Genomic DNA, 15,375 nt, shown 5'->3' on the forward strand with positions numbered 1-15,375 from the left:
GCTAAAATTCCAGCCTGAAGTCTCAGTTTTCCAATAGTCCTTTGGGGGCTTGAAACCTCCCAGGAATGGCTTTAGGGTGTTTTCCTGACACTTCCCAGCCCTGGCCCATACCCTGCCCTCTGCCTGGCTCCATTCTTGGGAAAGGAATTCCTTGCCAAACAGAATTTTCTAACAAGCCCAAATATAGTAATAATAATAATTAGCAGCAGGAAGAACTATAAACACTGGGGTAGGAAAGCCTGTACCTGTCTCTCCTTTTCCTGATCCCTTCCCTTCATTCCTGAACTGAAGGAGACAGAGCCCCTTTGGGCTTTGATGACTCCATCACTGGGGTATGTTCATTTGATGGTTGATTTTGCTGTACCAGGTACTTCCTTTCCCATTTTCTAATCATTTTATAACACATGCTGACTCTTTTCCCTTCCCTTCTCCTTTTCTGGGAAAATACAATGAATACAAAATTATAAACACTGTATGTTTAGCGTCAGACCAAGCATTTTGCAGACACCCTTGCCCCTGGCCGTCCCAGAATCCCTGGGGCAACTCTGGCCTTGGTTAAGAGGCTCCATAGCTCCTGGCTTAGCTGTGCCCTGGCTCCTCCCCTCATATCATGCCTGATCCTAGGAAGATATTTCACTTCTGGGGGCCTCAGCTTTCTCATCTATAAGGGTGGGTGATGAGATGGTCATGGTCATAGTTTTTGTTTTTTTTTAGGGTCGGGGGACGAGATGGTCATAGGGTCATAGTTTTTTTTTTGTTTTTGTTTTATACAGACGGGATCTCGCTATGTCACCGGGCGCCATGGCTCAAGCCTGTAATCCCAGCACTTTGGGAGTCCGAGGCGGGCGGATCACGAGGCCAGGAGTTCAAGACCAGCCTGGCCAATATGGTGAAACCCCGTCTCTACTAAAAATACAAAAATTAGCCGGGTGTAGTGGCGGGTGCCTGTAATCCTAGCTACTCGGGAGGCTGAGGTAGAGGTTGCAGTGAGCCGAGATCGTGCCACTGGACTCCAGCCTGGGCGACAGAGTGAGACTCTGGCTAAAAAAAAAATTAATGAAAGGAAAAAGGCAAGGAGGAATCCCAACAATGACAGGTTGAAAGCTGCAGAGACTGATGGGGAGTGACCTGTGAGGTAGCAGGACCAGGTGAACTGGAATCCCCAGGTCCAGATAAGTGAGGGTTTCCAGGAGGAGGAGTGGTCGACTCAGCTGCTGCTGAGAAGCTCAGCGAGACCAAGAAGTGACCCCCGGATTGGGCAGCGGAGAGGATGTAGGTTACCTTAGCAGCAGTTAAGGGGTGGGGACACAGCCCTGCTGGGTGGGGTGATGAGAGGCTGGGACGGGAAGGGGTGGAGGAGGTGAGTGTAGGGAAGTCTACAGAAATGTCTGAGGGGAGGGAGAAATGGCCAGAGGCAGGAGAGGGTTTGGGGGCAGGAGTCGGTCCAGAGTGAGGCTGATGGCACAGAAAAGCCTCGAGGGGAGGGCAGCGGGAGGGGGTCCTAGGCCTGAGGAGGACGTGAGTACCCGACAGGGAAGTTTGTCTGTTTGGGTACTGGGAGAGGAGAAAGATCCTGAAGGCTTTCGTTTTTCTCTGAAGAATGAGGTAAGGCCACGGGCTAGGAGCCCAGGCAGAAGGGGCTGTGGGAGGTGTAAGGAGAGGGGAGCAGGCATGAGGTCTCACTTTCAGAGTGGGAGTCTCACCGAAAAACATGATAGGGCTGCCGGCTTTGTGGATGCGTTAGAAGTGTGGGATCACAAATTCCCAATCCCAGGGCTGTGTGTGGAGCCCTCTCCCCAAGCGATGGGAAGGCGAGTGTCCTTAACGTTGGGGTTCCCTATGCTGGAAGGATGGACTCTATTACAGTCCATCAGGCCAGGAGGTAGGTACTGTTTTCTGTATTTTACGGTTGGTAAATCTGAGAGCTTCAGGCCAATACAGTATCCGTGTAGCATTAGGGTCAGACAAAATAGAACAGGGCCCGGCACATATTAAGTGTTAATATTCGTTGGAAAAAAAAAAAAAAGAATGCTTGTGAAGTCCACTGCTGCGCCCCTACTGTTAGCCCAGCCTGGCCTCAGCCTTGGGGGCTGGTGGGTGGAGAGGGCGGCCTTGTGTGCTCTGCTATCCCTATTGCCTTAATGACCCAGTATCACCTTTGTGCCCTTGTAGGTTGATCCTACTAGTCTCGTGGCAGAACTTTGTAGACACCAAGCGAGCGGGGCAGCGTGTTCTGGACCTCATTCCTCACGCAGGGCTCACCTCCGGATGAGTCAGAGGCCTTAGCCAGTGGCCCAGCCCCGGGAATGCCACCCCGGTTCTGTACCCTGCCCAGGCCAGCTGACAGGGTGTATCGGGGCACACACCTGCAGCATCCAGGGCACTCCAAGGAGAGGGACGTACTTTTGAGGAGAGTCTAAGAGCTGCGACCCTGAACTTGGTGGGGGAAGGGCTTCTATACCAGGAGGGCTCCCAGCCCTGTTTCTTAAAGGCCATTTAGGCAGAAGTGAACGTGGTCTCTTCAATAAAGTTAATAATGGTTCATGCTGCAGAAAATGTTCAAGACAAAACCCTGCTTATTTACTCAGGCTTTAAAACCATAAAACTCCCAAATTCTCCCTGTAGCTATTTATATCCAGAGCTAGTCCCCAAATTAAGCTCAGGTTGGAAGTAACTTAAAAGAAAAATAGCCATCCCTGCTTTAAAAAGATTTTCCGTATAGACCTCCACTGGTCTAATTACGAAGGGCGCGTAGTTTCAGGGTTGGCTGGGGGTAGGGCACCGGGACCTCCAAGGCAGTTACACTCCTCAGCCTCCTAACAGCTGTACGGCTGCCCGGTGGTCCCTCTCCAAGGCAGCGGCTCTCAGGCTAGCCTCAGCCGACCCCACCCGCCCGCACCCCGTGTACTCCCTCGTGGGGGTGCCGGGGGGAGTAGGGAGGCGGGGCGGGCGGCAGATCCGGAAAAGTGGCTGCCCTCGCCCCGAAGGAAGTTGACCCTCCTCCTGTGCCGAGAGCTTGGGATGAAAATAGCTTCTTCCTCTTTACCCTTCCTGGACCCCCGCCCCAGGACGACTGGGCCCCTTCATTCATCTTTCAGCGGCCATCCAGGCGGCTTGGGCGTCCCCACGCCGGGACTCTGTGCCCCGGGGGCCCACGGGGACCCTCCCTTGGGCCTCTGAAGCCGCGGCGCACCCCGCACCCAAGCCACCCTGGGGGCCCCGGCCTCCCCCACCCAATTAGCGGGCAGCACCGCAGACCCGAGTCCCCACGCGGCTCGCGCCAGGGGAGGCGGCTGCCTGGGAAGCCCGTCCCCCGCGCCGCGGCCCCCGCCCCCGCCAGCCCCGCGTCCCCTGGGAAAGGCGGGGGCGCAGCGAGTTTCCCCCAATTAGTTTCCTCTTTGTATGGAGTCTTAGCGCGCCCGTACTCCTCCGCGCAGCGGAAAGTAGTCCCGGCCGGGCGCTGCGCGGCTTCCCAGCGCCAGACACATTTTACTTTGAGAAGTCGACTGGACTCTCAGCGGGGTCCTTCGGAGGGGGGCCAGAGGCCGCGGGAGGCGTGCGCGGGCAGCAGGGGCAGGGGCCGTGGCCAAGGGTAGGGGGCGGGGAGGGCCGCGAACTCCTCGCCGCTGCCTGGAGAGATGGATCATGGGGCGTAGGGAGATGGCAAACCTCAAACCACGTACGGCGGGCGATACGCGTCAACCGAACCTCGCCAACGGAAGCCCGGAGCCGCCCCTCCCCGCTCCCCCGCCCCGCCGCCCCGGACGGACGGGCGCGCGGAGCCAACCCCGCTGCCGCTGGCTGTCCAAATCCCACCAGAGCCAATGGGAGCGCGAGGGGGGCGGAGCCATCTCGCGTCAGTTGGGCTGCGCGCCCCCCTCCCCCGGCGCCCCTGCAGGCCCCGCCCCTGCCTCCTCCCCTCTCCGCTCGCTGCTCCCGGAGTAGTTGGTGCCAGTGAAGTGAGGGCGGCGATGAGAGCGAAAGTTGCGCTCGGCTCGTCGCTGGGGGCTTGAAGCGGCTCCGCGCTCTGCCCGTTTGGGCCTCCCCCGACTCGGACTCGCGCCCGTGGGCTCCCGCCGCGCCCGCCCGGCCCCGCGCCGGCCCCGCGCCCCCTCCCCCGTCTCGGCGCCCCCTCCTCAGGAGCCGCGGGTCCCCGCCACTTTCGCACGGCCCCGGCCCCCGCCGATGCCGGCCATGGTGGAGAAGGGCCCCGAGGTCTCAGGGAAGCGGAGAGGGAGGAACAACGCGGCCGCCTCCGCCTCCGCCGCCGCCGCCGCCTCGGCCGCCTGCGCCTCGCCAGCCGCCACTGCCGCCTCGGGCGCCGCCGCCTCCTCAGCCTCGGCCGCCGCCGCCTCAGCCGCCGCCGCCCCCAATAATGGCCAGAATAAAAGTTTGGCGGCGGCGGCGCCCAATGGCAACAGCAGCAGCAACTCCTGGGAGGAAGGCAGCTCGGGCTCGTCCAGCGACGAGGAGCACGGTAGGTGGCAGCCGCCCCCGCGGCCCCGGGCCCCGCGCCCCGCGCCGCGCTGACCGCCGTGTTCTGCTTCCCCCGCAGGTGGCGGTGGCATGAGGGTCGGACCCCAGTACCAGGCGGTGGTGCCCGACTTCGACCCCGGTGAGTAGCGGCCCCGGCCGGCCGGCGGCGGGGATGAGCGGGAGCCCCGGGTCCCCGGCGAGCCCGAGGGGGCGGGAGCCCGCCGACAACTTTCTTTTTGTGTGTGCGTTCGCCCTGCCGTCCGTGGGGAGAACAGCAGGGCGAGGACGAGGAGGCGCACACGCACACGAGTGTTCTGCAAACGTGCCTCTGCACCCGGGGGAGGCCAGGTCGCCCCCGGCAGGGCCGGCGCCGCTGCCCCCTTGCGCCTCCGAGGACTGCGGGTGGCGTCGGAGGTGGCCACACCTGGCCTGGGGGCGCTGGGGGTCCCTGCGTCCAGGTGAGCTGCGCCTCGGCCAGGGGTAAGGGTGGCAGTGCCGGAGAGTTAGCGTCCTGCGAGCGCCCCGGACTTAGGAGGTCCCCAGAGACCCCTTTCTCGGAACCCTTCCCAAAGGCTGCTCCCCACGCCTTTGCTCCTCCTCTCAGCCTCTGGGCTCTTGCTGGCTCCTGACTCCCCTCCCATCCAGAAGGCGAGTAGAAGAACGACCCCCCCAAAACCAGTCAATAAAAGAAGTGTGTTTTCCAGAGGGCGCCTGCCTGGGGAAGAGAGTCTCGCGTGTGGCAGTTTGATTTTAGGACCTATTTGTAAATGTGTGTATTTCCTTTTTTTTGGAGGAAGAGACTGTGAAATTGAGAAGCATCAGAAGCTTTAGCCTAACAAATGCTTTTCACCTACAAGAAAGCCCTACACCCTAGAATGGAACACTTAGTTCCCTGGCTGCTATTCTGTGTAGAAGCAAATTTAAAGTGGTACAAGAAAAAAAATCCAATCAGACAAAGGAATTCGTCAGATTTTAATGCATGAGATTCTAGCCAGTGTCTGTATGAGACTGTCTTTAAAGGTTGTTGGTATGGAAAATGTTTGAAAGAACGTAGGATTTATTTCAGAAATAAAATTCAAAAGAGCATCTTGTAAAGCTGGAGTTAACAATCCTCCCTGGTTGGAGGGCTTTAGAGCTGGGGTTCTCTATGTGGGTTATACCATTAGTTTATTTGAAAAGATAAACGCATACATGTTTTTTCCTTGGAAACAAGACTGCAGAAAATTGCAATGATCTAGTCCTTGAAGAAGGCGATTGCTCTCAAGCTGTTATTAAGGTACTAAACTGCACTTTGAAGTGAAAATACATAGAGGTCCTAGGTGAGCTCTTGGACACTCTGGAAATAAATGACTTCCTAAATTGGCCTTCTAAATTTTGATTTGTTGACGTAAATCTGTTAAATTTATTTGTCTAATACTCGCGTTTGTGTTTCTTTTAAGTCCATGTTAGTGTTTTTGATAGTTTCCTCTTCTCCCCAATTCTTTTTTTTTTTTTTTTTTTGGTAGTCACTTCTCGTTTATGAGTGACAGGATAGAACTAGGTGGCCAGGCTATTTCTCTTGTATGCTTGGCTCCTCCGTTCCTTGGTTGGCCACCAGGGGAAGCATACTGTTTTTTGGTTACAGTTGACCCTGTCTTCATTTTGTAGGTCAAGTCTATCTTTGCTTTAAAACACAGAACATAAAGCTTGTCACCAAATTTTCCTAATGTATTATTTTTAAAAATCGACTTCCACAAATCTTCGAGTAAGTTGGTAGGCTTTTTGATACGTTTTTGTTAACATAAATTTTGAAAACTTTATGTAGATGTGTTGGATGTGACTAAGGAAAAGGGCATATTTGTCAGCAACAGGAATTAGATTTCTGACATTCATCGAAATATTGACATCAGCTCTGCATTGTTAGTAATGAGTTTGACTTCTTTGGAGTTACACTTTTCTTTGAAACAGCAAATATAATATTTTGAACTGTCTTTGGGCTTTTTGTTGGAATAGATATGAGCATAAACTTGCTAGCGACCAGCTATTCTAAAATGGAAAACATTTATCAGATTGCAGTAGCTCACACCTGTAGTCCCAACACTTGGGGAGGCCAAGGCTAGAGGATCTCTGGAGCTCAGGAGTTGGAGACCAGCCTGGGCAATGTAGTCAGACTCTGTCTCAACAAAAAATAAAAAAATTAGCTGGGCCTGGTGGCATGTGCCTGTAGTTTCAGCTACGTGGGGGTCTGAGGCTGGAGGATCTCTGGGAAGTCAAGGCTGCAGTGAGCAGTGATCTGGCCATTGCACTCCAGCCTGGGTGACAGAGTGAGACCCTGTCTCAGACATAAAAAGGAAAACATCTAACTGTTTTGCTGCATAGTCTTGCTGCCAATTGGTTGAGTATTGATATTAAAATTTCCAAATTTCTTTTTTTTTTTTTTTTTTTTTTGAGACGGAGTCTTGCTGTGTCCCTCAGGCTGGAGTGCAGTGGTGTGATCTCAGCTCACTGCAAGCTGCGCCTCCCAGGTTCACGCCATTCTCCTGCCTCAGCTTCCACAGTAGCAGGGACTACAGGCGCCCACCAACACTCCTGGCTAATTTTTTGTATTTTTAGTGGAGACGGGGTTTCACCGTGTTAGCCAGGATGGTCTTGATCTCCTGACCTCGTGATCCGCCTCTCATAGTGCTGGGATTACAGGCATGTGCCACCGCGCCTGGCCCCAAATTTCTTCATTTTGTGTTTGTTTTAATCTGGAAAGGAATCTAACTGGTGTAAAGTAATTTCAAACCTTGTTTTGCCAGCCTAAGCAGGGGGACACAGTTTTCTAGATATGGCAGAAAATTGAGACTTTACTATTTCCTAGTGGTTTTTTATGTGTCTTTTCATTTAACTCAAAAGCTTAAGGGGAAGGAAGACTTCCATTTTGGAATAGAAATGATACAACATTTTTTTTTTTCTTTTGATACGGAGTTTCACTCTTGTTGCCCACGCTGGAGTGCAATGGCGTGATCTGGGCTCACCGCAACCTCTGCCTCCTGGGTTCAAGCAATTCTCCTGCCTCACCCTCCTAAGTAGCTGGGATTACAGGCATGCGCCACCATGCCTGGCTAATTTTTTGTATTTATAGTAGAGACAGGGTTTCTCCATGTTGATCAGGCTGGTCTGGCACTCCTGAACGCAGGTGATCCACCCACCTCAGCCTTCCAAATTACTGGGATTACAGGGGTGAGCCACCGTGCCCAGCCGACTGATGTTTGTTTTATGGCAAAATTCTTTCTTAGCTGTTTAAGACTTAAGACAGGTTCTTTCCATGACTGCAATTTAAGAGTAGTGAATTGAGTAATAAATTAAGAACTGAGAGTTTGATCCTTACTAGTTTTTATTTCCTCCTCCTACTTGTTTTTTTCTTTTTTCTTTTGTTTTTTGAGACCAAGTCTCACTCTGTCGCCCAGGCTGGAGTGCAGTGGCACGATCTTGGCTCACTGCAACCTCCACCTCTGAGGTTCAAGTGATTCTCCTGCCTCAGCCTCCAGAGTAGCTGGAATTACAGGTGCCCACCACCACGCCCAACTAATTTTTGTGTTTTTATTAGAGATGCGGTTTCACCATGTTGGCCAGGCTGGTCTCGAACTCTGCTTCAGGTGATCTCCCCGCCTTGTCCTTCCAAAGTGCTGGGATTACAGGCGTGAACCACTGCGACTGCCCCTCCCCCCGCCTTTTTTTTTTTTTTTTTTTTTGAGACGGAGTCTTGATCTGTTGCCCAGGCTGGAGTGCAATGGCACAATCTTGACTCACTGCAACCTCCATCTCCCAGGTTCAAGCGATTCTCCTGCTTCAGCCTCCCAAGTAGCTGGAACTACAGGTGCGTGCCACCATGCCTGGCTAATTTTTGTGTTTTTAGTAGAGACGGGGTTTCACCATATTGGCCAGGCTGGTCTTGAATTCCTGACCTCAGGTGATCTGCCCCCCTCGGCCTCCCAAAGTGCTGGGATTACAGGCGCGAGCCACCATGCCCTGTCCCTACCTCAGTTTTGAGTGTGTCTTTGTTCTTCTCTTTTACTAGAATTTGAACAGAGAGGTGGACGTGAAACTTAACAGGCAGCTTTTTGTCTTTTCTTTTTTTATTATAGTAAAATAAGTAACTATGGTAGAGATGCATGAATGGAGGAATTTGACTTTAATTTTTTTTTTTTTTTGAGACAGAGTCTCGCTCTTTCACCCAGGCTGGAGTGCAGTGGCATGATCTCAGCTCACTGCAACCTCCACCTCCTGGGTTCAAGCGATCCTCCTGCTGCAGCCTCCTGAGTAGCTGGGATTACAGACGCACACCACCACACCCGGCTAGTTTTTGTAGTTTTAGTAGAGATGAGGTTTCACCTTGTTGGCCAGGCTGGTCTCGAACTCCTGACCTCAGGTGATCCACCCACCTTGGCCTCCCAAAGTGCTGGGATTTCAGGCGTGAGCCACTGCGCCCGACCTTTTTTTTTTTTTTTTTTGAAATGGAGTCTTTCTATGTTGCCCAGGCTGGAGTGCAGTGGCACAATCAGCTCACACAGCCTCTGCCTCCCAGGTTGAAGCAGTTCTCCTGCCTCAGCCTCCTCAGTAGCTGGGATTCCAGGCGTGTGCCACTATGTCTGGCTAATTTTGGTATTGCAATTTTTTTTTTTTTTTTGAGATGGAGTTTTTTTCTCTTGTTGCTCAGGCTGGGGTGCAATGGCATGATCTCGATCTCGGCTCACCCCAACCTCCACCTCTCAGGTTCAAGCGATTCTCCTGCCTCAGCCTCCCGAGTAGCCGGGATTACAGGCATGGGCCACCACACCCGGCTAATTTTGTATTTTTAGTAGGGATGGGGTTTCTCCATGTTGGTCAGGCTGGTCATGAACTCCCAACCTCAGGTGATTTGCCTGCCTTGGCCTCCCAAAGTGCTGGGATTACAGGCGTGAGCCACTGCGCAGCCCTAATTTTGGTATTTTTGGTAGAAATGGGTTTCACCATGTTGGCCAGGCTGGTCTCGAACTCCTGACCTCAGGTGATCCACTCACCTCGGCCTCCCAAAGTGTTGGGATTACAGGTGTGAGCCACTGTGCCCGGCCTGATTTTTTTGTCAGATTTTACTTATTTGCGGTATGCCAGCTTGACCCTATTTAGGTTTGAAAGCAAATGGTTGGAGCTAAGACTATCTGATATTTCCTATACAGTTCAAAGGAAGATTTAATTCTGTCATGCCTTACAAAGAGTGAATGAGGTGGATAGAACACGTTAGTCTTAAAATCCTGATTCAGTTTCTTTTTTTTTTTTTTTTTTTTTTTTTTGAGACGGCGTCTTGCTCTGTTGTCCAGGCTGGAGTGCAGTGGCGTAATCCGGGCTCACTGCAAGCTCCGCATCCTGGGTTCATGCCGTTCTCCTGCCTCAGCCTCCCGAGTAGCTGGGACTACAGGCGCCTGCCACCACGCCCGGCTAATTTTTTTGTATTTTAAGTAGAGACGGGGTTCCACCATGTTAGCCAGGATGGTCTCAATCTCCTGACCTCGTGATCCGCCCGCCTCGGCCTCCCAGAGTGCTGGGATTACAAGCGTGAGCCACCGCGCCCAGCCAGTGATTTATTTATTTATTTATTTATTTAAGTTTTATTTTTATTGTATTTTGAGACAGAGTTTTGCTCTTGTCACCCAGGCTGGAGAGCAATGGTGCGACCTTGGCTCACTGCAACCTCTGTCTCCCAGGTTCAAGTGCTTCTCCTGCCTCAGCCTCCCGAGTAGCTAGGACTACAGGTGTGTGCCACCATGCCCAGCTAATTTTTTTTTTTTTTTTTTTGAAGACGGAGTCTCACTCTGTTCCCCAGGCTGGAGTGCAGTGGCGCGATCTCAGCTCACTGCAAGTTCCGCCTCCTGGGTTCACGCCATTCTCCTGCCTCAGCCTCCTGAGTAGCTGGGACTACAGGTGCCTGCCAACACGCCCGGCTAATTTTTTGTATTTTTAGTAGAAATGGGGTTTCACCATGTTAGCCAGGATGGTCTCGATCTCCTGACCTCGTGATCTGCCCGTCTTGGCCTCCCAAAGTGCTGGGATTACAGGCGTGAGCCACCGCGCCCAGCTGCTAATTTTTGTATTCTTAGTAGAGATGGTATTTCGCTGGCTGGGCATGGTGGCTCACACCTATAATCCCAGCACTTTGGGAGGCCGAGGCAGGCAGATCACTTGAGGTCAGGAGTTCAAGACCAACCTGGCCAACATGATGAAACCCCTCTCTACTAAAAACACAAAAATTAGCTGGGCGTGGTGGTGCATGCCTGTAATCCCAGCTACTCAGAAGGCTGAGGCAGGAGAATTGCTTGAACCCAGGCTGCAAAGGTTGCAGTGAGCGTAGATGGCACCACTGCACTCCAGCCTAGGTGACAAAGTGAGACTCTCTCAAAAAAAAAAAAAAAAAAGAGAGATGGGGTTTCACTATGGTGGCCAGGCTGGTTTCGAACTCTTGACCTCAGGTGATTGACCCGCCTTGGCCTCCCAAAGTGCTGGGATTACAGGCTTGAGCCACCGCACCCGACCAAACACTGATTTAATACTAGGCAATATTTGCTTCAGGTACAGCTAAAGCCTCATTCCTGCCTTCTTTCTTCGTTAATTCACAGTTGGTTTATATTATTTCTGTGATAGTTTGCATCTTCTGAGAAGCAGATGACAAGACAGAATCAGATGTGCAAGAGGTTCATTAGGGTATGCTTGTGAAGGATAAAGAGAGGAAGGAGGTGTAGGTGGCAAGAGCCTTTACACTGGAAGCATGTGTGACACCTGTGAAAGAAGAGAGGGAAGGAATGATGATTAATGATTGATAGAGGAACCTCAAACTGCAGTGCAGCTTGCAGTTCAGAGAAAATCTCAGCCAGAGTAGGTTGTTAGAAGAGTCTATTGGGCAGGAATGGTCCTTCTTTGTGAACGTCTGCTGTGTTCAGTCATTGGCCGGGAGCAGCCTAGAGTAGCCTAGCCTTGGTATGGGTGCTGTAGTAGATTCCTGGCAGCTGGGGCTGTCAGTTAACTACACTCCTTGCAACATTTTCTCTCTTGAAGGGAAATCTGAGTGGCACACTCAAGGCTGTCAGAATTCCCATACGTGTTTTTGTACTTAAATACATGTGTGTAATTCCAGCACTTTGGGAGGGTGAGGCGGGAGGATCACCTGAGGTCAGGAGTTCGAGACCAGCCTGGCCAACATGGCGAAACCCCGTCTCTACTAAAAGTATAAAAATTAGCTGGGTGTGGTCGCGGGTACCTGTAATCCCAGCTACTTGGGAGGCTGAGGCGGGAGAATTGCTTGAGCCCGGGAGGCGGAGATTGCAGTGAGCCGAGGTCGTGCCACTGCACTCCAGACTGGATGACAGAGCTAGACTCCGTCTCAAAAAAAAAAAAAAAGTGATAATATGTTTTCTTGTTATTGTTAGTGTTTTTGTAAATGGAATAATCTATGCTATTCATGTACTTTTATGCTTTCCAAACAAGTACATTTCCACTAGCAAGGTAAACAACTTTGTTTTCACCTTGTCTTCGTCATGGTGTTAGTTAGGTTATTAATTTTTTTTTAAATGCTATCCTTTAATGGCTTATATTAGCATTTTTTTCTTTTCTTTTCTTTTCTTTTTTTGGAGATGTAGTTTCGCTCTTGTTTTGTTCCCCAGGCTAGAAATGCAGTGACGCAGTCTCCTCTCACTGTAACCTCCGCCTCCCCGGTTCAAGTGATTGTCCTGCCTCAGCCTCCCGTGTAGCTAGGATTACAGGCATGTGCTACCACGCCTGGCTAATTTTAAAAAATATTTTTAGTAGAGAAGGGGTTTCACCATGCTGGCCAGGCTGGTTTTGAACTCCTGACCTCAAGTGATCTCCCGCATCGGCCTCCCAAAGTCCTAGGATTACAGACGTGATCCACTGTGCCTGGCCTCTTCTTTCTTTTTTTGTAGACTTGATATCGTTCTGCCTCTTAGGCTGGAGTGCAATGGCATGATCACAGCACACTACAGCCTCAGCCTCCAGGGCTCAAGTGATCCTCCTGTCTCAGTTTCCTGAGAAGCTGGGACTACAGGCATGAGCCAGTATGCCTGACTGATTTTTGAACTTTTTGTAGAGACGGGGTTTTGCCAAGTTGCCCAGACTGGTCTCCAATTCCTGGGCTCAACCAGTCCTTCTGCTGTGTCCTCCCAAAGTGTTGAGATTACAGGCATGAGTCACTGTGCCTGTAATTAAGTTTTCCAATTAATGATGAGGTTAAGTGTCTTATGTTTTTAATTTTTAATTTTTTTAAGACCTTTTTTTCCCCCTTTTTTGAGATGAGTTCTCACTCTTGTCGCCCAGGCTGGAGTGCAGTGGCGTGATCATAGCGTACTGTAGCCTTGAACTTCTAGGGCTCAAGTGATCTTCATACCTCAGTTTCTGGAGTAGTTTGGACTACAGTTGTTCACCACCACACCCAGCAAAGAATGTGACAAAAAGTACTAAGTGTGTTTTAGCTAAGTATCGATAAGAAAAGTGTCTTTTTATTTATTTTTTATTTGTTTATATGTACTTTTTGAGACAGGGTCTGGCTCTGTCATCCAGGCTGGAGTGCAGTTGTGTAATTTTGGCTCCCTGCATCCTCAGCCTCTCAGGCTCAAGTAATCTTCCCACCTTGGCCTCCGGAGTAGCTGGGTTTATAGGCTCCTGCCACTGTGCCCAGCTAATATTTGTATTTTTTGTAGAGATGGGGTTTCAGGTTTTGTTGGTCTTAACCCTGGCCCAGGAGTGTCTGTAAATTTTTTTTTCTTTTTTTTGCCACTCAGTTTCCTCCTGTGAATGTATCTTTCTTTTGCTATTTTTCTTTTTTTTCCCCCCTCAGACAGGGTCTTGCTCTGTTGCCCAGGCTGGAGTGCAGTGGCTTAATCTCAGCTCACTGCAACCTTCATCTCCTGGGCTCACATGATCCTCCCACCTCAGCTTCCGAGGTAGCTGGGACTACAGGAGTGTGCCACCATGCCTGGCTAATTTTTGTGTTTTTTTGTAGAGACAGGGTTTCACCATGTTTCCTAGGCTGTTTTGCTGTTTTTCTATAGGGTGTTGGTTTTTATAGGGTTTGGTTTTTTGTATGGATTTGTGTGAGTTCTTTTTATTTATATATTTGGATATTCTTTGTTAGAATTGCACATATGTTTTTTGTTTTTTCTTTAATATTATGTGTGTTGCGGGGAGGAGGATTGAGTTTATTTGACTAGGAAGGGATAAAAATACATTCCTGACTGGAGACTGTACTCAGAGATTGGTCTTGGTGTATACCCCTGATTTCTAAGATGAATGTTACTGAGAATTGACAATTTTTGTTGTTGTTGTTGTGTTTCCACTAAGTTATTCATCTCATTTTGGCCTGCTATTAGCTAGTTGACCCAAATCACAGTGCTGGATGACTTGAAAAGCTCTGATTTAATTTTTGCCTAGTATATAGTTATAGTAGCATATAGGTTAAAGGTTAAAGTTACAGCTTTGATCCTATAATGGTCAGTTAGTTTCCCACGAAAGGTTAAAATGCTATAGACTAAAACTAACAGCTGTCTTAGGGATTTGCCACTCCTTATAAGGCAATGGGTAGTGTGTGGATAGGGAGGTACAACTTGTCATCACTAACAAAACCCTCAAAAGAATGATCTATCCAGGTTGCTTACTCTGTGCCAGGCTAGTTTTAACACACATCAAATCATTTGACCCTCACAACAGTCATATGATGTAAAGTTACTATCTCCATTTTCCAGATGAGGAAACAGAGGCATTGAGAGGCTTAGTCTTATGGTTGAACCTAATAACTTGCCGTGGTAATCCAGTCCGAGAGGCCCTCAGCTGTAAGAGGCACCATTATTTTATGTTTCAGTAAGAAAGGAAAAGGATCAACAAGATAGACTGTTAATTTTAAGTATTATAAGAATTCTGATTTATAAGTATAATCAGAATTCAATTTAGTGTATTTTAGAGAGGGTCAGCCAGAATCCTCTTTAAGAGAAAACACTTAGGCCGGGTGCAGTGGCTCACTCCTGTAATCCCAGCACTTTGGGAGGCTGAGGCAGGTGGATCTCCTGAGGTCAGGAATTCAAGATCAGCCTGGCCAAAATGGTGAAACCCTGTCTCTACTAAAAATACAAAAAATTAGCCAGGCTATAATCCCAGCATTTTGGGAGGCTGAGGCGCGAGAATTGCCTGAACCTGGGAGGTGGAGGCTACAATGAGCTGAGATCGTGCCACTGCACTCCAACCTGGGTGACAGAGCAATATTCCATCTCAGAAAAAAAAAAAAAAAAGGAAATGAAAAAACAATTAGGAGCAAGACTTTATTGGATCCATTGATTAGTTGTTTCCATGTGGCCCCAGGTGTTGGGGAATTTTATGTTTCGGGTTGCCAGAGCCAACTTGTAGTCCAGTTACATTCCTCTTCTTCCTGGCAGTGAGAACACAGGTGAAATGGGAGGTGGTTAGCTTGGTTGCCTGGGGACAGATTGGACTGAGTTGCTTTATTCTTGCATGTATGTTGAAATAGTCATCTTCACAACTTAGAATATAGTTGGAGTTTTTTTTAGAAGAGCCATTTCTTTTGATGGTGTGACTGAAGGCTATACATACAGTCATGTATTGCAAAACAAATGTCATTTTGGTCAAGGACAGTGGTCCCATAAGATTATAATGGAACTAAAAAATTCCTGTCGCCTAGTAACTTCACCTTGTCTATAGTGCAACAGCGTGTAGCATTACTTAGGTGTTTGTGTGGTGTTGGTGTAAACAAACCTACTGCACTGCCAGTCTTACAAAATCTAGCACATGGAGTTATGTATGGTACATAGTACTTGGTAATGACAATAACTGTATTACTGGTTTGTGGATTTACTATACTATACTTTGTATGGTTATTTTAGA

The 15,375-nt window shown here is 49.8% G+C and overlaps 1 protein-coding gene across 4 annotated transcripts in view; it reads left to right on the top strand.

Moving 5' to 3' along the window:
- The first annotated feature begins 3,885 nt into the window (after positions 1–3,885).
- Positions 3,886–15,375, top strand: part of RCOR1 (REST corepressor 1) — a 135,572-nt gene continuing 124,082 nt past the window's right edge. For all 4 annotated transcript variants that reach the window (XR_010151278.1, XM_522957.8, XM_054665805.2 and 1 more), the window contains exons 1-2: positions 3,886–4,477; positions 4,556–4,615. Coding sequence is in view for 3 of the 4 variants with exons in the window: in XM_522957.8 (XP_522957.3) it covers positions 4,186–4,477; positions 4,556–4,615 (352 nt within the window). In the remaining variant the exon portion in view is untranslated. The remainder of the gene's footprint in view (positions 4,478–4,555; positions 4,616–15,375) is intronic.

This window comes from Pan troglodytes, chromosome 15 (assembly GCF_028858775.2).
Source record: "Pan troglodytes isolate AG18354 chromosome 15, NHGRI_mPanTro3-v2.0_pri, whole genome shotgun sequence".
Classification (NCBI taxonomy): Eukaryota; Metazoa; Chordata; class Mammalia; order Primates; family Hominidae; genus Pan; species Pan troglodytes.